Below are 24,330 nucleotides of genomic sequence, written 5' to 3'. Positions count from 1 at the left end.
AATAAATTACACAGCATGGATAATGTCAGGCACAGTTAAAAGAAAAAAGTGAGAAGAGGCCATTGCTTTGGCAGCAATGAAACTCCACTGGGAAACTTGCATGACAGAGACACTGATGGTATTATCATCACATTCCAATTCAGTTTGAAACAAATTTGAGCACCGATTAATCTGGTGGCTTACACCTGAAGTCTACCTCCACAGGGACTAACGCCTACTTTGGACTCTACTGGTGCATGAGTGCACACACATTACACACATAACTAAAAATACATCTTTAAAGACAACTAGCTGATGTTCGGAGTCTATTTGGGGAAGACTACTGGAAGAAAGCGCCGATGAAAGAGGACATGTGGAGTAGACTGTTCCTGGTAGCCTTGTGAAGAAAAGAAAACAATGAACTGAACATCACAATCCAATCTAATTTGAACCTAGAAAAGACACTTTTGGTGCAGCACAAACTCTATGTGAGGCTTAATTCACCCACTATTAGGTGTGTCCTTCTTCATAGCACTGCTGCATGTATCTAGCAAAAAGCTACTAAGGAACACTAGAACATTATATAAATGACACCACTGTGCCCAGCTGGGACAAGGGAACACAAACCTAACAAACCAGCACCTTCAGATGCATGTGCAGGTAACATTATTATCAAGAAAAGGTGAAAATGATGTATCTACAAGAAGCACACTATCAATACAGAAAACTGAGAAGCATGAAGGGGAAGACAGTGTGATACCATCAAAGGAAAACAATAACTTCCTACCAATAGACTTCAAAGAAATTGACAAAATCCCCCAGAAAATTCAAAACAATGATTCTAAGAAAACTCAGTGTGAAAGGATGGTCTTGTACACAGAACATTCACTCACATTAGAAAATAATTCAGATATAAACGAGAAATTCTAAAAGAAAACTTATGAAATGTAGTGAAACTTTTGGACCAAAAATCATGTGATGGGTAAATAAATAAATAAATAAATAAATAAAGCAAAGGAAAAGGTTTGCTTGTTCTAAAAAACAATTTCCCAAAAGAAAGGATGCAATTAGTGAACATCTATGTGAAAAAGAAATTCTCAGTATCACTAGTCATTAGGGTAGTACACATCAAAATCACACGAAGGTAGCATTTTACCCAAGGTAAAATCACAGATAAATTTTAATTTTAAATTAAATATTTTTAAAATGTCAAAGAACTGATGAAGGTAAAGAGAAAAGATGCCCTTAGAGAGCATTGTTAGGAATACTAATTTGTACAACCATATGGAGAATAATACAGAAATCTCCCAAAAGACTAAATGTAGTACAATCACATGACTCAACTAATCCATGTGTACATGCAAAGAATTGTAACCAACACATGGAAGAAGTATCTGCTGTAAGACATATCTGTACTATTGTGTTCTTTCATAAAATGCTGGCTTTGTAAGCATTAGGGCCTGAGTTTAATTCCTATATTCCATATAAAGAATGTCAGTCATGGTGGTGTCCACTTACCATTCTAGCAATGAAGATGCAAAAACAGGAGGCTCCCTGAGGCTACCTGGGCAACCCAATGAAGGTAGTTGGTGTGTCCCTGGCCGATGAGCATTTCTTTATCAAAGCCCTATCAACCAACCAAGCAAACAACACTTGAAAGCACTCGGGTAGTGACACACATGTGTCCCTATGACCCACAGAGAGATAGAGATCATCATGATTTACTGTCTTATTAGCATCACATTCCATGGATAGGCAGTGTAGCTGAGAGACAAATAGTCTGAGTTTTGTCTCCTCTAAGGCTAGTTGTTGTTATTGCATGCAAGATGTTTTGCTTTACTGGCGCTTGCTTCTTTTATTTATAGAATGAGTATTATTTGTATTTTTAAGATTATTAAAAATAATATTTAAAGTATTCAGAAGAGAACTTCCAAAGAATAAGCACTGCATTCATAAAATATATACAATAAAACAAGAAACTAAATAACCATCAATCTGTAGGAACTGAATCTGTTATCTTCAGAAAGAGCATATCCTTCAGGAAAGGTATATTAATAAATACTCACAAATGGTTTATACAACTGATTAAACACTACCTTGATCCAGTGAATATACTCAGATAAAACAATGGATATGTATATGGGAAGGACGTTAATTTGTATGTTTCTTCTTGGTATCTTACAAAATTTTTATTAACAATGGATGGAACTGAAAACATACATGAAAGTTTCTTTAAATTGTTAATATAATGATCTAGATTGACTTCAGAAGATCCAGAAGAGCCTCGGTGAGATAGTGTTCAATCAAGTTGCCCTATGGAAACATGTGGAGACTGTTGGGATCATATTAATTTGTGTGAGGGGACCTGTCCATTGTGGGTAGCACAATTCCCCAGGAAGGGATGCTTGGAGTAAGTGTGGAGAAAGCAAGCTGAAGAGTAGCATTCAGTATTCAGAGATCTCTACTTCTTGGCTGTGGATATAATGAGCAGCAAATGCTTCAACTTCCTGCCGCCTTAACTAGCTTGCAATGGTGGAATGGTGAGCCAAATAAAGCTTTCCTCTTTTAATGTGGTTTTGTCATATTGTTGTTGTTTTTCACATAGACAGGAAAAGGAAATGGAGCTAAGACAATAGCTCAACACTCCAAAGAAAAGTATTCTTTCCCAGTCATTATAGCGGATAGTTCTTCCCTATTGAAAACAAAACAAACAGCCACAAAAATACTTGAAAACCCCTTTCAAAAGACTGAAACAATAAAAAACATACAGGGTTCCTAGAGTATTCGTAGCTATATGGCATAAAGAAATTCTTTAAAAGGTTCTATAAGACCCCCCAATCCTGGAACGTATGCTTCAACTTAAGTCAAGTGTGCCTATGGCCCCGAGGTAGAACTGATACATGTTCATACCTGTTTTAAATATCTAGGTCAAAGCATTCTCACAGAAATTAACCAGTGTCCAATAAAACATCCCTGTCACCTGAAATGAATGGCAAAGCTAAAGATGTGAAAGCAGCCAGGAAGCTTTCAACAAATGCAATGTTGAAGTCCAAGCTCTCTCAGCACGTGGACAGTGTTTACGTCGAAAACGTTTTCTTGAATACCTACACAGATGCTCAGCTGAGCTTAAACTTTGATTTCAGTGCAAAGTCCTCAAGGGTTATAAATGGTAGAGAAACAAGAACACTGAAGTAGGAGTCAAGAGACAACTATGAGTTCTCTCCACAATTTTGCCACGAGTTAGATGAAAACCTAGCAAACCCTGGCAATCCCTTTTTACAGTGCACTAAATCACTGCGTGCATTTCAAAAGGTGATGTAGTGCCATCTAGTGGACCCAACGGTTTATGGCTTAATACTGAGACCATTTCTACACGTGAAATGTCTAGAATTTACACTTATCCCTCAATAACTCAAACACATATTTTTTGAGAAAAGCTAATCTTGATGTATTTCTGTCACATCTTACACAATGACTATGAGTCTTAGGTTCAAAAGCTGTGTTGCAGATGCATGATGTAATTATATTGTAACCTCAGAAAATAAACCAACACGTAAAAATAACAGTGAATTCCAAGGCTGAAATCCTGTCTACATCATTTACTGGCAACGCAACTTCAACTGGCTTACTTTAGTATATGGGTTTCCTTAAGGATGTGGAGGAAGAGAAGATTCATCTGTAGCCCCTCATAGTATCTATGTAAGAAGTGAATTACACAGCTAAAGTATTTGGACACAGGCTATTTATTTCTGTTATATATTCTTTCTGTAAATGATATTTATAAAACTTTATTTTCATAAACATGGAGTTATTTTCAAAAAATATATATCTAGTGATTCTGTTTAAGTTACTAAAAACTCACATGAAAATGAAAGAAATAAAGAAAACTTGATTCTACACTTGATTATATATCTGAATATGTGTGTCAGTTGGGGGTCTTGGACAGTATATGGGGCCGCTGACAGTGGAACCAATATTTATCCCTAGTGCATGAACTGGCTTTTGGGAGCCCATTCCCTATAGAGGGATACTCTCTCAGCCTAGATACCCGGGAGAGGGCCTAGGTCCTGATCCAAATGAAGTGACAGACTTTGATGATCCCCTATGGGAGGCCTAATCCTCTCTGAGGAATAGATGGGGGTGGGGTGGGGAGATGGTGACAGAATGGGAGGATGGGAAGGAAAGGGAACTGGGATTGGTATGTAAAATAAGATTGTTTTTTATTTAAATAAAAAAAATTAAAAAATAAAATACCTCTTTTTCACTGGCATTGCCTATTTTTAAAAGAAAACCATTTCAAGTAAACATTAACTCTTAAGACTCTTTGTAAGCCAGTTTTAGAAACTTTAACCATCGGCGTCAAACTTCCATTCCAGAATTGTTTCTCCATCTCACAAATTGAAAACAAATGTTTTCCCAATTTTAGGCAAAAGAAGACATCAATTATAGAAATCATACCCGAACACCCCATTTAACTACAGTCCAACCAAACTAAACTAAATTATGAATGGGAAGTTTAAGAAAAATAAAACATAATTTAAATAAAAAAGAATAACTAAATGTCTGGTCTGATAAAAGTGACTTCGCTAAAGAGAACTTGAGCCATAAGAATTTGTGTGCTCATTCTGAAAATGCATAAAAGACTCCAGTTTATGCCAAATTCTTCTTCAATGGAAACATCTTTCCAAGCAGTTCCAAGAGCACATGGCAATTTAAAAGCATTTTTTGTTTTTTTTGTTCTTATTTTTATTTGTTTGCTTTGCTTTGTTTTCTTTTGTGGGGGAGTGCCTCAGGGATGAGGGGAGGATTTGGGGGACCAGGACTGGGAGGTAAGCAGAACTTGGGTGCATGATGTAAAACTGCCAAAGAATCAATAAAGAAGTTAAGTGAAAAAAATTAAAAAACATAAAACTGAACTTTATACTATTGCACAATGTGTACAAAAGCACATACTTCAAAAAAGCTGCTTATCTCTTTACTTCACTGAGTAAAATTAAAATGTACTTTGTTAAGGTGAAATCTTAGCACTGTCATTCAATTTACATTTAAATGTGCATCTCACTAGTGATAATGAAGAGTGTGTTCCCATGGATATTGCATTTAAATATATTTAAGTATCAAATTCAATAGTAATAAAAATTCGGTTTATAGCTTGAATTTACCATTACTTTTGTTAAAAATGTATCTCCTTACTTTGAAATTAATCTAAGTATTTCATATTGTCTACTTATAATATTGCATTGTTTAATTTGTAGTGAATTGATTTTAATTTCAAACGAATTGTTTTAAAGAGATTAATGGTAAAATCACTATTCTTGTCCACTTAAATCTAAAGATACACAGATAAAACTTACATTTTTGAATATTAAAATTAGAGTGAGCATTTCTTATTGCCTACAGCAAAGACAGAGGGGGCTTAGCAAAACACTGACAACCAGTTCAATTTCAAACTAAAATATAAATAGCATGGTATTTGTGCCAATTTTACTTCACCTACTTAAGAAATATTATACAATGGAATGGTAACTTGCTGACTTACAAATACTAATCCATCTTCCTGCTCCTTCATGAGAGTTCTTAAGAGCAATATATCATCCAAATGCCAGAATCTATCTTTTCACATAGCTCGACCAGAATTTCTAAGCTGCTCCTAAAGATGAAAAACAGACTCCACTGCTCGTCAGGAAAGCACTTGCAAATATACACTCTGCTCACACTCAATAAATACAGCAGTCCAGCTACACCCAACAGACAGCAAAGACATCTCAGCCTTGTTTTCTCTGTACTACAGAGATACCTCGGGCACATCAATTAAAGCAGTGGCAGTTTTCACATAAATCTTACAGATACCCTGTCCCATGGAATCATTGCTTTCACAAATTACCACATAGCACTACTGCCAATAAAAATGTGACTCTACCAATTCTTCTTAAAAACAGTGTCTGTTCTTAGTCTTTTGGCTTTGCTCTCATACTCTAGTGTGTGCCTGCATAGTAATACATTTTCAAGGCTCGAATTTATACTAGAATTTCAAAATAAACTAAAAAATGTATCAACAATTTCAGTATTTCTATTTGGGAAGATTCATGGGTGGTCTCAGACTATGGAGTAGATGAAGACAGGAACAGAAAATGAGGGAATCACATTTTTTAAAGTATACCCTTTTAGATGATTGAAAAGAAGATGGTTTTGAAAATAAGGATGTTTTGCTTTGCCAACATGAAATAGAAGGGGATTGGTGTGAAGAGAAACACAAGAAAAATGTGCAAACCTGACACTTTAGTACAGGAGCAAGTGAGTTACAATTGACATAATCCACTCTGAACCAACACATTTGCAGAAGGAATACTGTGGGAACTGAGAGGAGGCATTTGGTGAGTGGACAACCTATGACTCTTCAAGGATTCCCTCTGGCAAGAGAGAACATCACGCTGAATACAACGACAGAACTCAAACCTAACAAAAAGCTATTTGATCACTACAAGTAACAGTGGACTATGTGACATGGGTCAAAAAGGTATATACAAACCTATGCTTTATTATTGTAAGTATCTAAATGAATAATAATTAAAATGCTTTAAAGTAGAAGATGGTCAGTAGGAAAAAAGCAAACAATCAAAAAGCCATAAAGGAAAAATGAGATTTCATTTCAAGGACATTAAACAGACAAATATGTAAGTATAATATTCAAAGCTGAAATTTGTAATAAAAATTACTGTCTTCTTTGAAACAGTAGAAACCCAAAGTCTCAAAACAGAAAGAAAACCAAGGCTATGCAAAGCAATGTGTTGCTAATAGTATTATTAACAATAATAAAAATAATTAACTGACATTTAAAACATCACAACCACATCAGTCTAAAATCAATCAGACAGAAAGAAAACATAAATGAAATAACTGAGACATGTCTTACTGAAGAAAATTGTCTCCCAATAAAAAATAAAAGTAGTCTTTCTTGTCAAACAGTCATTAAAACAACACCATATAGGACTGACAAGGAAGCCATACAATATTCTGAACAGCAGAAATGAGAAGAAAATGAGAAAGAATAACAATAAACATGTTTAAAAAGAAATTTAAATCTTCAGAAAAAGTACAACCTACAACTACAGAATCAATTAAAATACATATCAGAACCTGCAGAAAGGAATATGTGAAGTTTAAGTATTTATGCCAATATACACACAATATTAGAATGAAATGTCTGAGCATAAAAATCAACAGTGCAGTAAACAGAAAAGAAACTGATATACTCAGTATTTGACATGCAAAATAACACTACACATATTGAGGGAGTACAACACTGACTTTTCTAAATCACAGGTACTCCTTGGCCTGCAATGTAAATCACAGAAAATTAACTGACCTACCATCAGTCAGTAATTCACAATGAAAAGATAATACACAGTCATGGAAAAGGACTGGTATAAACTCCACAAGCGAAAAATTTGAGGAATCTTAAAGAACATCACTTAAAATGTGCTACATATAGTGAAATTATATATATATATATATATATATAGAGAGAGAGAGAGAGAGAGACAGAGAGAGAATATATATAGAGATATGATGATGATGATGACATGATGGCTAAAATTGATTAACAACTGGAAAGGACTATTATCCAGCTATGAAAGGACTCCCTGGTACTGCCTGTGACGTATGGTCTAGATAGGTTAGCATCTGGACATGCCTGAAAGAGATGCTCCTGATTAAGATAACCTAGATAGGAAGACCCATCAAAAATTTAGAAGGCTCCATTAATAGATCCTATTGCTGAGGAAACAACATGGATAAAACGAGACAATACTCACATGGAAGCTAACTCTTTAGTGACTATCTTTCATGGTGCTACAATGTGTTATACATGATACTGGAGGGAAAAAGAGTAAGCGTTTGTTCACCCAACTGTGAGCTGTGTGAGCTTCAGTGATGACAGTGCTGGCCAGATATGACCTCTGGCACAATAATGGCACAAATGTTATGGGAATAACCAACCACTTTCTGGTTGAGTTTGAATCCTTCTCTATGAGATGATTGTATGACACTGCAAAAGGGGTCACAGACCTATGAATAGATTAGTCATAGGACCCAAAAGAGAACCCTACTTCTACTGTTCTGCTAAATGAACACAAAAATAAAACTATTCCTAATGACGTATGGCTACCCTCATAGATCAGAGCATCCTTCGATGCTCAACAGAGAAGCTTCTCCTTGCAGTAGAGGTCAATTAGCACAAAGCCCTCAATTTGTCAACTTGTAGACAATAAGAGACTGTGGAATATTTGGGCCTAAGTCGGACATACCTATCACACTTCTTCCCCTAACCTCAGGGATCTTTGAGAAAGAGGAGGCATCAAGCCTAAGAGAGCCAGAGGTAGGAGATAACATTAAGGGAACAGTATTTTCCAGAAACAACAGGGCAGTTGTACATACAAACTCACAGTGGTTACAACAGAATGCACGAGACCTGCACAGGCTCAACCCAGACAAAAGTCACACACAGATGTGGGAAAACAGGCACAGATTTCCAGAACTGGCTGAGGAGCTAGTTCAGTCCCTACCAGGGTCCTTGAGTTTCTGATGTTAAGTTTTTTAAAAACTTAAGTGTATCTGTTCAGCTGCATCAGTTAGAAAGTATGAAACACATAGTTTCAGATACTCAGCTATGCTCATTCAGTTATGAGTTACTGGGAGGCCCAGGGGAAATTTACCCTAATACACTATGTCGTGTGATGTTAGCAACCTCCGTGAAAGAGGACAGGGTCAGTTCAAGCGATCTAGTTAGTAACAAACAGCAAGTAAATAGGAAAATATTTTTGCAAATTCTGAGAATTGTGGCGTGTACAGAATCAATAAAATTAGGCCAGACAAATGGCTTTTAAATTCCCCGGTGTAGTTTAATTCATTTCTATAAGAAAAGGAACAAAGGACAGAATGTCCTAACTTCAGGGACTACTAACAGCTATTCACTTAGGACACATAGTTTGTATTGTTTTCATATACATTTAAACAATGTCATTTTTTCTAATCTAGGTTAAATAGGTATAAAAATAGTAAAATATGCAAATCAGAGATAGTGGCCCACTGTGTGTGAGGGGAGATTGGGGAGGTGTTTGTGTGATTATGATGTGCATCTTCATTGCTCTGGAATTCACTGTCTTCACTATTGACGTCAGGCTGGCTGAGGAATCTAGCTGTCCTCACCTCTTTTCCACTGAGATTACAGATATGTGCTCCCTAGCCTGACTTGCTTTTCACTTCTTATGTGTCTGTATGTGGGTGCACATGTATGCATACAGTATGCATGTAGTATGCACCTTCGATTACATATGGCACACTGTGGATATATGAGCATGCATATGCATGTACATGAACATGCGAAGGTCCAAGGCTGATGCTGAAGGAGTCATCCTGCATTGCTCTCCCACCTGATTCACTGAGGGAGAATCTCTCAGTTAAAGCCAGAGTGCACTGATGAATCTAACCTTGCAAGGCAGCTTGTGCTGAGGGTCCCTGATCCCCTCCTTCAGTGACAGAGATTGCAGATAGCTTCCCACACCCACACAGCATTTACAGGGATTCTTTGATCCAGACTCATGTCCTCAAGCTTGAATTTCAAGCCTTCTAACAACTGAGCATTGCCCTCACATCTTCCCAGGGTTTTTTGTTGTTTTGTGTTATTTTGTTTTGGTTTTTAAGATAGGGTTTTTTTTCTCTAAAGCAAGCAAATGAAACGAAATGAAATTATGCAAAATAAGTGATTAAATATTAAAATTAACCTTACTGATTCGAGTGATTTTGTTATGTGAAACTTCAAGGTTTTGGATATTAGTGCATCCATCCAAACCATGAATACAAGTCAGCAGGTTTTTATTAAGAAGAACGACACAGAGATTTTCCAAATTTTCACAATTGATGCTCTCAATTTGGTTTTCCTAAAGCAAAGACAGAAAAAATACACTAATTTTATTTCAATGTCTTATCTTATAAATATAATACGCAATTCTTGCAAAATTTTAAAGTTGAGATATGATGTCTAAATTGACACATAAGTCTCTAATTTCTAAAATACTCATACAAATAGGTATACTATGAAGAAAAAAATGAATCCACAAAGAATTAACTATTTTTACATTTGCTTAATATTCTTTAATAACATGGAGGATAATACAACAAAATATTTTGAACAACCCAAATGAGTGCAGTGGAATGGTTGCTAGTTGTGTTGCTTGTGCTTCAGATGGGAAAGGCTGTGGTGATAAGTTGAGCCCATTCTCACCATTATTCCTGCGAGGATGAGGGGGGTTATCTTTCCATTTCGCTACACATCTCTCTGACATGTAAGGACCATCCTTTCACAAGAGGACCTGAGAAAGGGCAGTGAGAAGCTGCTCTTCCACCAGGATCTGATGTAGATGCAACGTTCATGAATGGATGGCATGAATTGACACGATTCTGTGATCTTTGAGACATGAGGAAATTTTCTCTATGTGAATCATCAGAAGACAGAGGGTGATAGATTTTTGAGGAACACCAATTTGATAGTCTCTTAGAAACCTGATAACCTGACGGATGGTGGTGGCCCATGCCTTTAGTCCCAGCACTTGGGAGGCAGAGGCATGTGGATCTTTGTGAGTTCAAGGCCAGCCTGGTCTACAGACTGAGTTTTCAGATGGCCAGGGCTATACAGAGAAACCCTGTCTAGAAAAACATAAACAAAAAATTCTGATAACCCAATATTGGCCCACATGTGATTGCCTCCTAAATGACCTCAGAGCTCAGCCAATATAAAGTTGGGTGACATGCTGTAGACAGATGTTTGATGTACACTTGTACATGTCTGGATGACTCTCAATTTTGGAAAGTAAGAACCTCTAACAGCCACAAGACAGTCTCGCCTTTGAGACTTCCTTAACAATGAAGCTAAAACAAAAAACAAAAACAGGATTTTTGGAAATTCTCAACCCAACTAATAGGTGACAATTATAAGAGACCAAGTCAACAGGTATAAGATGCTCAGCTAGTTATTTTACTGCTTCTTCAAAACTATCATGTCTGAAATCTAAACATGCATCCATTTAATATTTATTGTATGGTAAACGATAACAGCAAGCAACTTGCCTGTGCATCGATATACTTGAGGTTTTTGCAGTGGTTCAGGCCATACAATGAAGTTAATCCGCAGCGTTGGAGGGACAAAAGCTGAAGATTCGTGCACTCTGCCAGTGTAGAGAGACTGCAGCCGGGCAAATCCTGAAATGTAATGGCCGTGACCTAGACATTTCAAGGAGACTGTGATGAGTGACACCATTGGAAAGCACAATATAGCCTTGCAAAGGTGTTCAAAAATTCACCCAGGAAATTGTATATGTAGAATCCTACCTTTATTAAGAGCTCAGTTTCAGTCTACCTATCTGGTCTCTTTTACTTGCAACACAGCAAGATAAGTCAGGGCATCATTCATAATCAATTCAAATTCAAAGGTAAAGTACATGAAAGCAATGTCATAATCCCTTATATAGTCTTTCCCTCAACTTTAGCAAATTTTTGTTGTTTTCAGGATTTGAAATACTTTTCTGTGTATAATATAGCATAAAGGTCTGTGCTGTGTGTCCAACAATAGAATTGACAGGGACACACATTGATGGAGTTACACAGACAACATTTGGCCCACGTCTTGCTTAACCAACAAAAGTAATAACTTATTTCTTAAACTTCAGGTTAATAAAGGTTCCATTTTATAATCATCTCAATTGTAGCAAGTATTAATTACCTAAAGTAATCCTTGAAACCAATTATCTTTCAAATATTTTTAGGAATGAAAATGTATAATCCACTTAAATGACAGTGGCAAATGAGCTTCTTATTGAGTTTGAATACAAACAGATAAATTCTATAATTTGATAGTGGCTGTGCACTAGAAAATGAAAACAGACTGAGAATTGAATAACTCAAAATCTGACAATTACAGCAAGCTATGTAATAATGAAAAACATTATTCTGCCGATTTGACAGCATGCCTATTTCAGCCAACTCTACAGTCAGAATCATATATTAGTTACTTACGAGAGGGCAATCTCTCTAATTTCTGTAGTTTCATTTCATTACAGTTCATAAATGAAGGTTATGTCGGCACCTTGTTACAGGCATCTGCCTTTGGCTACATGTGGGCAGTTTCACAGTATTCCTTCCATTTGTTTGAACATTTAAAAGGCCCTGTGATATATTAATGTATCCTATACTCCATCCTAAAGTTTTCTAAACATATGATATCAAAATAAATGTCATATTCATTGTTTGATGCATTATAGAAATCACATGCTTTAAATTGCTTTCTATCCCTCAAGTTCAGGTAGATATAGTAGTAATCATATGTGCCCATCATTGTTTAATCAGCTTGAAAAATATCAGTTGGGACATAAAGGAATTTGACTAAATGTTTCCCAAATAAAAAAATGAATCCTTTCAACAAGATTCAAATATATTTATAGCAGTCATATAAAAACATGTGATAATTTTGTGTCTCAATCTCTTGCGGTTTGGGGATGAACTGTCCCACCTATGAAACTATGATTAATTCGTTACCTTCATAATTATTACTGTTTTTCATTTAATCATACATATTTTCTCAAATAATTTATATATATATTTGTATATTTATGACCCAAGATTTCTATAATCTTTTAGAGATTTAATTATGAAATATCCTTGAATCTATAACCTAAGTTGAAATACACTTTGACATTTCCCCCACACCACCTTTAAAAAACCTTCCAAAGATGATGTTTGTGAGGTCAGGCACAGATATTTGAAGATAAATGATCAGACAATCAGTAGGAACGTTACTGTTGTTGAATAAAATACTATGATAAACTACTTGTCAAACAGAAAAATTACAGGAACTTTCTGGAAACAAAAAAGTATTTTATAATTTCAGTATTTTCAGGACATATTAATACCTATTTTAAACTTTTATAAAATATTTGTATCAGTTGTTTAGTGACAGTGAAAGTAAGATAGACTCCTGTAGACACAGCTAATCAAATTGGCCTACCTGCCAGTGCTAACCACATCATTTCAGAGACGAGAGTAATAGGTAATATTTGTTCAACCTCTTAACCACAAGATCTAGTTGGCATTTTAGTAGACCCTCCAAAAGGTGTAAAGAGAGCTAATCCCCTTTTGTGGAAGCTGACAGGAGTTCCCAAGAAATAAAAGGGCATGAGTAAAAGAAGCATTCAGAAGAAAAGTCAGTATTCCACTCACTGAAGGGACAAAGACCAGCTAGTAACGAGGAGCAATTCTCAGTTCCTCTAACTTATGTTGTACTTTCAATGCAGGCTACACTGTTGATCTAGAACTGTGACCTGTAGCTAGCTCTAAGATACGTACATGAGGGTAGTTTTTGCAAGTAATGTCTACTGTAATCATACTGAAAAGCCTGAAACAAACTTAGGGAAAGGAGACGATATAAAGAATGGCCCCAGAAGTAGCAGCATCCAACTAAAAACCAGTGAAGAATGACAGAGATCCTTTCTGTGGCTGCACAGAGCTGGCAACCATGGCCAAACAGTGACTAGGAAATGGAGGACATTTTACTGTAGTTTCTAGCTCTTGAGTTTTACGTTCTTTGTCTCCAGCCAAGATGTCTCTTCTAAATCTCATCACCAGCCAGAACCGGTGGTAAAAACCTGCAATTCCAAGTAATCAGAAGGTTGAGGCAGGAGCAGGAGGCTTTCAGCCTACAATGCTGCATAGTGAGCTCAAAGCCAGCCTGGGAAATTCCATGAGACTCTGTCTCAAACCATTTTTTTTCTTACCAAAGGGCAAGGAATATAGTTAAGTTGTAGTTCGTGCTAGCTATGATAGTTAAATCCTGAATACACAAAGAAAGTAAATCAGCAAACCCAATTAATTTCTTTTCCTTTCACAGAATACACAGAAATCTTATTTATGGCAGTCAAAATTTATGGAGAATTTCTTAGCTTATGTTCATAAGGGACAAAGTCTGCATTTTCTGTTTCACTCACCAATAATTACTGGTCAAATATATTAGACAAATGAAAAACTTCCAAGTGAAAAAATGCTATATTATTTATTGATGTGTTGATTTTTCTGGGTACCTGTCTACATAAAAAATGGAATATAATCTGGAGGTAGCTTGGTAGGAGAACACTTGAGTGGCATACACAATGCCCTGACCTGAAGCAATTAAAAGGATAAACATCCATAGTAGTGCAAGTCTGTGAGACCAGCACATGGGATATGAGGCAGGAGTATCATGAGTTTAAGAACAGTATATTCCTCATGGCAAGACCCTGTCAATTTTCTTTTTAAATAAGGGCAACAAAGCAAGAAGACATAAAATGCTATGGACTCTTAAAAATATTTTCATGAAAAGCACCCATAGAAGATGTGAATAGTTCATTGTCTGTAGTCCTGTTCTGTTACCTAAGAGGGTGCTCTCCATACACACTCATGATATAAGAACTAGTGTCCTCTGATTAAGTTAATCTTCAGAATCATGGTACCTCATTGAGATCAAGATAGGTCCTACTTGTCTCAAGGTGAGGAGCTGGTGACACAGAGCATTTTCCTTCCATTCCATGTTGAGGATATGGTGCCAGACGTGGACCTCCTACTCCAATGGAGCCTCTCCATGACACATGTTGGAGCTTGCCTCCACGTTGATGGATAGAACTGGTACCTCTTTCCTGCCACATAGTCTGTTTCCATGTGTGAAAAGCAATGCTATGGCCTAGTATCCTTAGTTATTGTATACCATAAAACTATAATTCTGAAAAAACAGTACTGGGTTTCTTATGATCTTAAATATCTACCCTGATTAACTACTATTAGTTACCTGAAATTTAATTTTTACCTTCAATAATGGCCAAGTATCACAATGTAAAATTACCCTACTAATCGTTTACTCAAGTGATTGAGGGGAGCTGTGACAGCACAAGACTATGCTGCTTAAAACTGAGATTGTAAAAAATACATCATTTTCATGCCTCGAAAATAAATTTTACTAAATATATTTGATGTTCAAGATACAGTTAAATAAAAATTGTAACTTGTTTGAAGCATTATACAATCCAATTTCCTCACACATAGGTGTTTATGTCAAGTCTGTTTGACTTTGTGTTCTCCATAAGAGAAAATTAGTAGCACTTAATGAAAACTATGCTGTGTTTTCAGCCTCTGTGTTTTGCAACTATATGGCATATGGCTAAATAGTATGTCCACATGGGAAATCAAGGGTCTTCCATCCTGTCAGTGTTGCTATAGTAGCTGTTTTCACGTGAATGAAGGACGACAGCTCGCCCCAATCCGGAATAAACTCCTGAACAGCTAAACTACTGTGTCCTCCTATAACTCCAACCATAATTTCCAGATGTTCCTACAGGGCCTTGAATCAAAACTCAAGACACTGAAAAGTATAAATCACAGCTCTTTAGACTGCCGAAATGGGTAATGCCCTGAAAATTTTTACGTAAGTTCTTAAAAATATAAGTCCTCTGAAACAAGGCCATATGTCATCAAGAGGTAGAATTCCTACGCATAAAACCATTGAAAAACAAAACTACATAATGGAAAATTAATTTTTCATTCCATGTAAAAATAGTATTTTCAAACTATAAATACCTGCTGTAAAGTATTCCAAGGGCCAATCTGGAGAATGGCTGATGTATCCAAAGGAGGCATTGTATTTGCTGGACACTTCATAAGTCTCTTTTTTTTAATGGTTTTCTTGAGTTGACTTTGCTCAAAGACTTCAGACCAAGGTTTAAATGACTTTATCCAAGCTAGTCTCCTCTCCTCAACTGAAGATTCAACGGTTATCTGTGAAACACAGCTGACCAGGACACTGTCACTTTCATCCCTAGTTTGCTTCCATTGTTCTGGAATGTCTTTAATCTCAGATTTAGGAGAGTCCTCTTCTTCGGTGACCAAGGGGCTATTAGCACTGTGACTGCCAGTCTCTTCACTGGATGCCTGTTTGCCTGAGACAGCACCCTGCTGGTTTGTTTTGTCTTCCATATGCACCCGGACATCTGAGTTAATGACCACAGGATCAGAAGTCAGAATAATGTCTTTAGGGATTTCCTCAACTCTTTTAGATTTTAAATCAATCTCTTTGTCTTCTAACATTACATTTCTTTCTACAGGTTCGGGATTTTCTAATATTAGCGATGATAGTAGATCTTTTTGCACGGAGATAGTTGAAGAACAATTCTCATACAATGATCCATCTTGCTCTGTTATGTCTTTTTTTTCTATATTTTCAGCCAGTCTCTCTCGATTATCTTTGATGATTTCCTGTGCCTCCTTGTTGTCCTCTTCATTCATTTCTGGTTTGTATCCAAACACTATCTGGGTTTCTTGTCCCATATTCTCCTTTGTGGCATGCTTCACCTTTACCTCTTTTTGAGTTTGAGACTCCAGTTTTTGCCCCTGGCACTGCTTATTGACATTTTCCTTTAAGTCTGAGCTTTTCAATTCATTTTTTTGTTCTGTATTTTCAAAGGTAATTTCTTGATTAGTCGATTTTTCTGAACATTGTTTCTTTGGTAAGTTCTCGCTTTTTTCATTCACTTTTAATTTTAATAAGTTTTCATTTTTTTCTTCCATTTTTAATTTTGATAAGTTTTCATTTTTTTCTTTCATTTTTAATTTTGGTAAGTTTTCATTTTTTTCACTCATTTTTAATTCTGCCAAAACGGTCTGGCTCTGTTTAATTTTTACTCCTATTGATTCTCTCAGTGTCAACTGTTTATGAACATTTTCTCTCTCGTTTGACTGCTGAACCAGACAAGCATCTTTTTGCTTCTTTGATTTGGTGTTCGCTAACTCTTCGGTTATAGCATCCTTATTCTTTGCCACGTTTGCGACAGCTGGCTGCTTGGCACGACCTTCCCCTTTCTCCAAAGCAGGGGTAATGATGAGCAGTTGGCAGGATTCTTCCCTGGGTCTCATCTTTTCCTTGTTTCTTTGCTCCTCTAGCTCTTGTCTCAGGATGCTCTTTTTCTCTTCATATTCCCTTTCCCGCCTCCTCCTTTCCTCCAGCATCCTCTTCTTTCTCCCCTCCTCAATCCTCTTCTCCTCTTCAATTCTTCTTCTTCTCTCTTCCTCCATTTGTCGGATCTTTGCTTCCTTCTCCTTCCACTCCCGCACTTTCCTCTTCTTCTTTTCTATTTGCTCTCTTATGATTGGACTGTATTTGCGGTAAGCTATAAACGCTCTATATTTAGCTTGGATTTTTACAGCTGCATTGTGCTGCAGTGTTAGCAAGCGTGCCTTTTCGTTTTCCTGGAGCTCACTTAATCTTGCTCTTTCCTCCTCCATTTGTAAATGCAAGTTTCTAATAAGTTCCTAAGATAAATTAAGATAAATAGCCATGAGCATGGGCTAAATCAGCGATTTTATAAGTGAACTAAAATGACACAAAAACCTAGATCTGGAGTCAAATTGCTATAAAATTCGCTGAGAAAAACTTGTCACTTATTTTATAGGAAATTCAATTTTTAAATGCTTAGAAGATTTGGGTCGCATTGGGACTTTGATAATACTCTTTTAAGTTATGAGCCAATGAGGCAACAATTAAGGGATTATCTGCAGGTAGAAAGAGCCTTTGAAATCAAGATGACACCGGAAACACAAAGGGAAAAACAAACCAAAATCCAGGAAGGAAAGAGGGACTCAAACTTCCTGACATAGATGCTGTAATAATAGAGACCAAAACATAAGTAAACAGACACAAATAAGTCAGAAAATATTTAAAGAATATTAGCTGGTAAAGCAATTCAGGAGGTAGTAAGATTAAGCAGTTACAAACTGGCTTAAATCTTCAGCATAAAATTACCCTTTATAAAAATATATATACACTAGAATGATTTTCCATTCAAACAAAAAAAATCAGGAAAAAAAAGTGAATGTCTGGGTGATTGATGGCCTAAAGAAAAATTTTTCTAAGAGATATTTTTTTCAAATGAAAAAGACATGAAATACATATCAGGAATAAAACAGATACACACACACACACACACACACACACACACACACACACACACCTTATGCATGACCAGCAGGCATCCCAGAATAAATATTTGAGAAAAACTGAAGGTCTAAAAGTAATATAAAGGTTTTTTGTATACAAATACAAAATACAAAATTTTGTATACTAATTCAAATATGACTAAGGAAAAATAGCAGAATTAATTCTACACCCCCTCTCTTAACACACACAATACAAACTTACACAGATATCCAAAGCACAGAAATCTTCAGGGACACAGGTATTCTTTTTTGCTTTTTTCACATATCAATTAGCAAAATGTTTGACACATATTTAAAAATCACTAAACTTATAATGTGAAAAATCTTAAAGCTTCAAAAGAATATGTGGATTAAGAATAAATTTGCAGTTGCTGAAATAAATAAATTTGAAATGAAATCCTATCACTGAATTGTCGAGAGTCAACAGAGAAGGCCTGGATTTTAGACTCAAGGTAAAAATTAAAATAAAAATATTTAAGAAAAATCTACTGGGTAAAGATAGGAAAAATTTACTATTAAACTGATTTTTCTGACATAGAAACATATATATTAGTAAATGTCAAATTCCCATTATATATCCAATATATTGTCATGCTCATTCATGAATTTTAATGTTCACATTAAATTTTCATAGGACATACACTTACTACTTTAAGTTTTCTTTATAAATTATCTGTGTAATTGTTATGCTACTGGTTGAGAGTTCTGGTTATTTTAACGGATCCATTTTATCAAATGTTTGGATGGCATGTCACTTGAATTTTCCTTTTTACTCTCGTATGATTTTTTTCTATTTACACGACTAGTGATTTCTACATTTAAATACAATAGTATAAACCTACATTTCAGGAGTATATAAAGGGAAGATTCAAAATACAAATTGAGAAAAGAAATGCAAAGAAAGAACATGGGCTGGAGAGAGGGCTCAGTGGTTAAGAGCACTGACTGTTCTTCCACAGGTCCTGGGTTCAATCCTCATCAAGCACACAGCGGCTCACAACCATCTATAGTGAGATCTGGTGCCCTCTTCTGGTCTGCAGGCTTAAATGCAGGCAGAATTTTATATATATAATAAATAAATCTTTAAAAAAGAGAAAAAAATGAAGCAATGTGCAATTGGATAACAGTAATTTATATACTCTATGTTGGTGATTTAATGAAAAATTTTATATATTTTATATTTCTAAACATTTAAGCAAGTTTATATAAAAATATGGGAACAAAAAAACCCTGAAATATTTATGATAACTATTTTACCTTAAGTTCAAAACCCTTTAACACACTCAAATAATTGTGTCAAAATACAGTAATGTTTCTTTAAATTTTGCAATATTATGGAATGTTCTCAATACCATATTTACTTTTAAAACATAGAATTTCAATCTTGTAAAGATACAGTTACTGAACTTTTTATTTTTAGGATATTCTCTTTTGGTGAGAGTTTCTAAGGTTAACAAATTTCTAACGTTGAAATAGTTAAATTCCATACCATATAGGTAACAGTATCTTAATATACACATTATTTAAAAAAGCACAATAAATAATTTAATTCAAAAGGATAATAACAATATATGAATACAAAACAACAAATATATACCTCATGTTCTCTGTATTTTTCTTTCCACAGTTTCTCTTCTTTATGAAGTTCATCATTAATTTTGTCCTGGTCTTGCTGAATGTAGAATAACATCAGAATATTATTATATTCAAATACCAAAAACATATTCATTATATCAGATTAATTCACACATTTATAAACAATGATTAAATGTGAAAATCTCCCCACATCCTCAAGACAGCTAAAATACCCGTAAGTGATTAAAAGAACTGCTAAAGTTATCACTACTCATGATGTCAAAGTGTACTACTGACTACAGAGCTATAGTAACAGCAGCAGCACAGTAACGGCACAGAAACAGACAGGCTCTCAATGAAATCAAATTGAAGATCAGGACGGAAACAAACACACCCTGGTTTATGATAAAGAAACCAGAAATACATACCGGGAAAAAAGACACCACTTTCAACCTGTCATTGAAACTGGATAGCTGCATGTAGAAGAATGCAGATAAATCCATACTTCTCACCCTGCATAAAACCCACCACCAAATGGATCAAAGACCTGAACCTACGGCCAAATATATTGATTCTGACAGAAGAGAAAGTGCAGGAAGAGTCTTGAAATCATTGGCATAGCAAAAGGCTTTCCGAACAGAAGACAGCACAGTGACTATGAACATTGATTAATAAATGGGACCTCGTGAAACTATAAAGCAAAGGATGCTGTCATCCAGACAACGTGACAGGCTACAGATGAGAAAAGATTTGTAACAACCACTCCTCTGATAGAGAGCTAACATCCAAAATATGTAAAAGAACTCAAAACTTTATAAGAAAATAACCCAGTTTTTTTAAAGGGGTACATAAATATCTAATGAGAAAATGCTCAAGAGAGGAGAATAAAATGACTAAAAAGCACTCAAAGAAGTGTTCATCACAGTCATCAAGGTGAACCAAAACTACTTTGAGATTCATCTTAAGAACAGTCAGAATGGCCATCAATAAAAAACAAATGACAGCCTACGCTGGCAAGGATGTGGAGTAAGAGGAATATTCAACCATCGATTGTGGGAGTGCAAACTTGTACAGCTGCTATGGAAATCAGAGTGGTGATTTTTCAGAAAGCTGGGAGTGAAATTACTAAAGATCCAGTTATACCAATTTTGGGCACATACCTCAAGGACATGTCATCCTACTACAGAGGCAGACTTTCTCACTTGCTCAAGCATGTTCATTACCTACCCATGCACAAGAGTCAGAAATTGGAAACAATTTATGCCAATGGTTTAATGGACAAAGAAAATGTGGCATATGTGCACAATGGAGTATTAATCATCTGTATGAAATCCACAGGTAAATGGATGGAGCTAGATAGGTATAGAGTAAGGGACTAGCCGACAGGGATGGATCTCCCTAGGAAGGGGAAATAGAATAGACATTGATGGGTGGATGAGGCTGCAGACTGTAATAGATGATCTAACAAGAGGGGAAAGGAAGAGAGGGTGAAAGAGGTAATATATGGAGAGATGTCTAAAATTTAGGCCATTTGTGGGGTGGTATGGTACCTTAATAGAACAGAAGATTCCGTGTGTGTGTGTGTGTGTGTGTGTGTGTGTGTGTGTGTGTGTATGTGTGTGTGTTTGAATGTCAGCTAAATGAAATCACCAAATAATGGGAGGTAAAGAGCCCCAACTGAACATCACATCTCTAATTAACAAATGAATTTTCCAGTTCCAGGAATGGGCTACTTAATCATGACTCCCCAAACAACCTAGGCTATGGGTAAGCCTGTTGGTGGCTCTCCATAAACTGATGCTGGAGACGATATCTACAAACTCCCTGAACATGGAGAAGTATGGTTGGTGCCTACCTAAAGCATTCACAGACTACTGTTCATGATCACACTAGAAGGTACTTTGCATGACACCAAGGGAGAAAGGTAAACACCAATCCAACTACAAACCCTATGACCTATAAAAGTGACCTGTCTGCAAGATACACTAGTGTAACAGTGGCCCAAAGCTTATGAGAGTAACCAAAATGTCTGATTTGTGCTGAGGTTCACCCAATTAGATGGAACTCATACTCAATGCTGCTTGGGACAAAAAACCTGAGCCTAGATATGCCAGGGACCTAGAAGAAATCAAACAATGCTGTACTGCTAAATTAACTTAGCAAATAATGAATGTTAACCACATTCTATTATATTCAATTGATCTGTGCCTTGCTCATCCATCATCAGAAAAATCTATTCTTGCAGCAGTGGGGCAGTCATATCAAATTCAGAGAGAGAGACACCTTGGAACACTCAGCCCTTAAAGGGATGTCTCCATCAAATCCCCCTTCCTGGGCTCAAAGAACTCTGTAGGAAAGGAAGAGGAACAATTAGAAGAGAAAGGGAGATGAGGAACACCAAGAATATCAGGGCCTTCTAGACACAAGAGGACTGGAGAACTTATGAATTCACAGACACGGTGACAATATACAGAGGTTCTACAGAGGTCTGCACCAGATGGGGATTTGTGTGCACAAAGAGGTGGATATAAGCCCCCATCCCTAACCCAGAAGCTATCTCCAGTTGGTAAGTATTTGTAAATGAATATTTGTTTTCGCCAAGGGATTCTGATGGGGGAAGCAAACCACTCGTACCATCACAAGCAGTGATGGCAACAAAATGAACTCAAAGTCATCTCTGGGGTTCTTTGTCTTAGAACTTTAAGTCAGAGTCTTTAATTACATGTGTAATAATTGTATAATAATAGCTAATAGTAGTAACAGTATTCTTCCTTTGTGTATGTATTATGGCTTTCATTTCTATGTTTTTATGGGATTCTTCTGTGTGTAATCATATGCGAGTCAATATGCATTTCTTGTGCCTTTTCTTTGGCTCTTGTTATTGTTTGATTGTTTTGAGTTATTTTAATTTGTTTTGTTTTGTTTTATCAAATTTTATTTTATTATTATTTTTATATGTCTGCATATTTTCTAACAAGAGATAGAAAGGGTATGGAGCTAGACAGAATTGGAGGTGAGGAGGAACTGGGAGGAGTTGGAAGAGGAAAAATCATAATCAGAAGATATTAAATGAAAAAACTATTTTCAATAAAAGAAAAAAGAAAAGTGAGAACATTCTTTGAACATTATCTGTGGGTTCTTTCCACAGGATAGAAATTTACAATTAACATTAAAAATAGTCCTTTGATGGCAACTGAGTGGATGAATTGGAAAACTAAGTAGAGCTGAAGGTAGGAGATCAATTAGAAAGCATAGCAAATATTGCCAGTCTCTAGCAAAGCTTGGCCATTTCAAAGTGGCAATAAGAAATATGAACACAAAAGTGGACAATGTAATTCTTAAAGGGTGGTTAAGTATAAAAAGAGGAAAGAGCAAAACCAGTTTCACATCAACTTCTAGTTCATTTAACTGGGAACACTGGAGGACCCCAATGTATGAAAAACACAATGCATACAGCTTAAATGCATTTGTATTATGGGGTATCAACAGACAAATTACAAACACAGCTTTATGCTTTTTACAGGCTGGTAAGGATCAGTGGCTGCTGAGGATGACATGAAATAATAAAGTATAAGAGGTGATAAAGGATGAAAAGAACAGAAGTTTGGCTGTGTATCATATAATGGCAGAACTAAATCTAAGTAGACATGGATGAAGAGTTGCTAAATATGAGGAAAGAGAGCAAGAGACCCTTCTCCCTCAGATTATAAATTGTCATGTAGACAAAGACCATGCCCTAGGGCTCCTAGGAAGAGGGGAGAGCACCAGACCTTCTGAAGGGTTTCTAATTTTTCCTTTTCAACTTCAAACTGTCTTATCCAGCAGTGTCTCTTTTCATCGTCTTCTTGAAATTTCTGTTTTTCTCTATAACTCTGAGCTTTAAGAGTTTCTTTATCTGTTTCTTCCAGTTCTTTCTGTTTGTCCTGCCAAGCTTCAAAAGACTTTCTACATCTTTCTTCTACTTCAAAGTATCCAAAACTCAAATCAGCATCATCTACATTGATTCAGAGGAACAAAAGTATTACTCTTGAGGTCAAACCTATCATTCTGATATATTTTTACTCTGTAAACACACCATAAAAGCCTATCACTAAAGCAAACAGATATGCATTTTCCAATGTAAATGGATGTCATCACTCATAAAACTCTTCTGATTATATATGGGAATTCCATTACTGTCAATAAAGAAGTCAAAAAACTTTTCTTAAAATATAATCCCTAAAATTGTGTGTGTGTGTGTGTGTGTGTGTGTGTGTGTGTGTGTGTGTGTGTGTGTGTGTGTGTGTGGAGTTCAGTGATACAGTTAAGAGACATTGCTCGGGATTGTTTTGGTTAATGATCTTTTGTTTTTCTACATGAACTTTAAGATTTTTTTTAAAAATCTTTGGAATATTTCACTGAAATTTTGATGGGGATGGCAGTAAATTTATTGATCATTATGGCCATTTTTTACAATGTTATTGCTTACTATGTACATGAGAAATCTATTTCCAGGTGTCTTCTTCAATTTCTTTCTTCAGTGTTTTTATTTAATTTTAGAATTTCATACATGTATTTAAAAACTTGCCATTGTATGGTATGCTGGCTAAATTTATGTCAACTTGACATAAGCTAAAGTCATCTGAGAGAAGGAAGCCTTAGTTGAGAAAATGCCCCTATAAGATCAGGATGTGGGCAAGTCTGTAGGGCATTTTTTAAATTAGTGATTGATAG

The 24,330-nt window shown here is 35.9% G+C and overlaps 1 protein-coding gene across 11 annotated transcripts in view; it reads right to left on the bottom strand.

Annotated features, from left to right (window-relative positions):
• Lrriq1 (leucine rich repeats and IQ motif containing 1) overlaps positions 1-24,330 on the bottom strand; it is a 185,343-nt gene that overhangs the window by 143,424 nt on the left and 17,589 nt on the right. For 8 of the 11 annotated variants that reach the window (XM_040754967.1, XM_040754968.1, XM_021225984.2 and 5 more), the window contains 5 exons: positions 23,388-23,611; positions 19,640-19,714; positions 15,631-17,358; positions 11,104-11,256; positions 9,767-9,917 (listed from right to left, as the gene is read on the bottom strand). In XM_040754967.1, coding sequence (XP_040610901.1) covers positions 9,767-9,917; positions 11,104-11,256; positions 15,631-17,358; positions 19,640-19,714; positions 23,388-23,611 — 2,331 coding nt within the window. The remainder of the gene's footprint in view (positions 1-9,766; positions 9,918-11,103; positions 11,257-15,630; positions 17,359-19,639; positions 19,715-23,387; positions 23,612-24,330) is intronic. The other 3 variants (XM_040754971.1, XM_040754972.1, XM_040754973.1) reach the window with 1 other exon arrangement.

This window comes from Mesocricetus auratus, unplaced genomic scaffold, assembly GCF_017639785.1.
Source record: "Mesocricetus auratus isolate SY011 unplaced genomic scaffold, BCM_Maur_2.0 Super-Scaffold_100011, whole genome shotgun sequence".
Lineage (NCBI taxonomy): Eukaryota > Metazoa > Chordata > Mammalia > Rodentia > Cricetidae > Mesocricetus > Mesocricetus auratus.
This window is presented reverse-complemented; position numbering and strand designations above follow the sequence as displayed.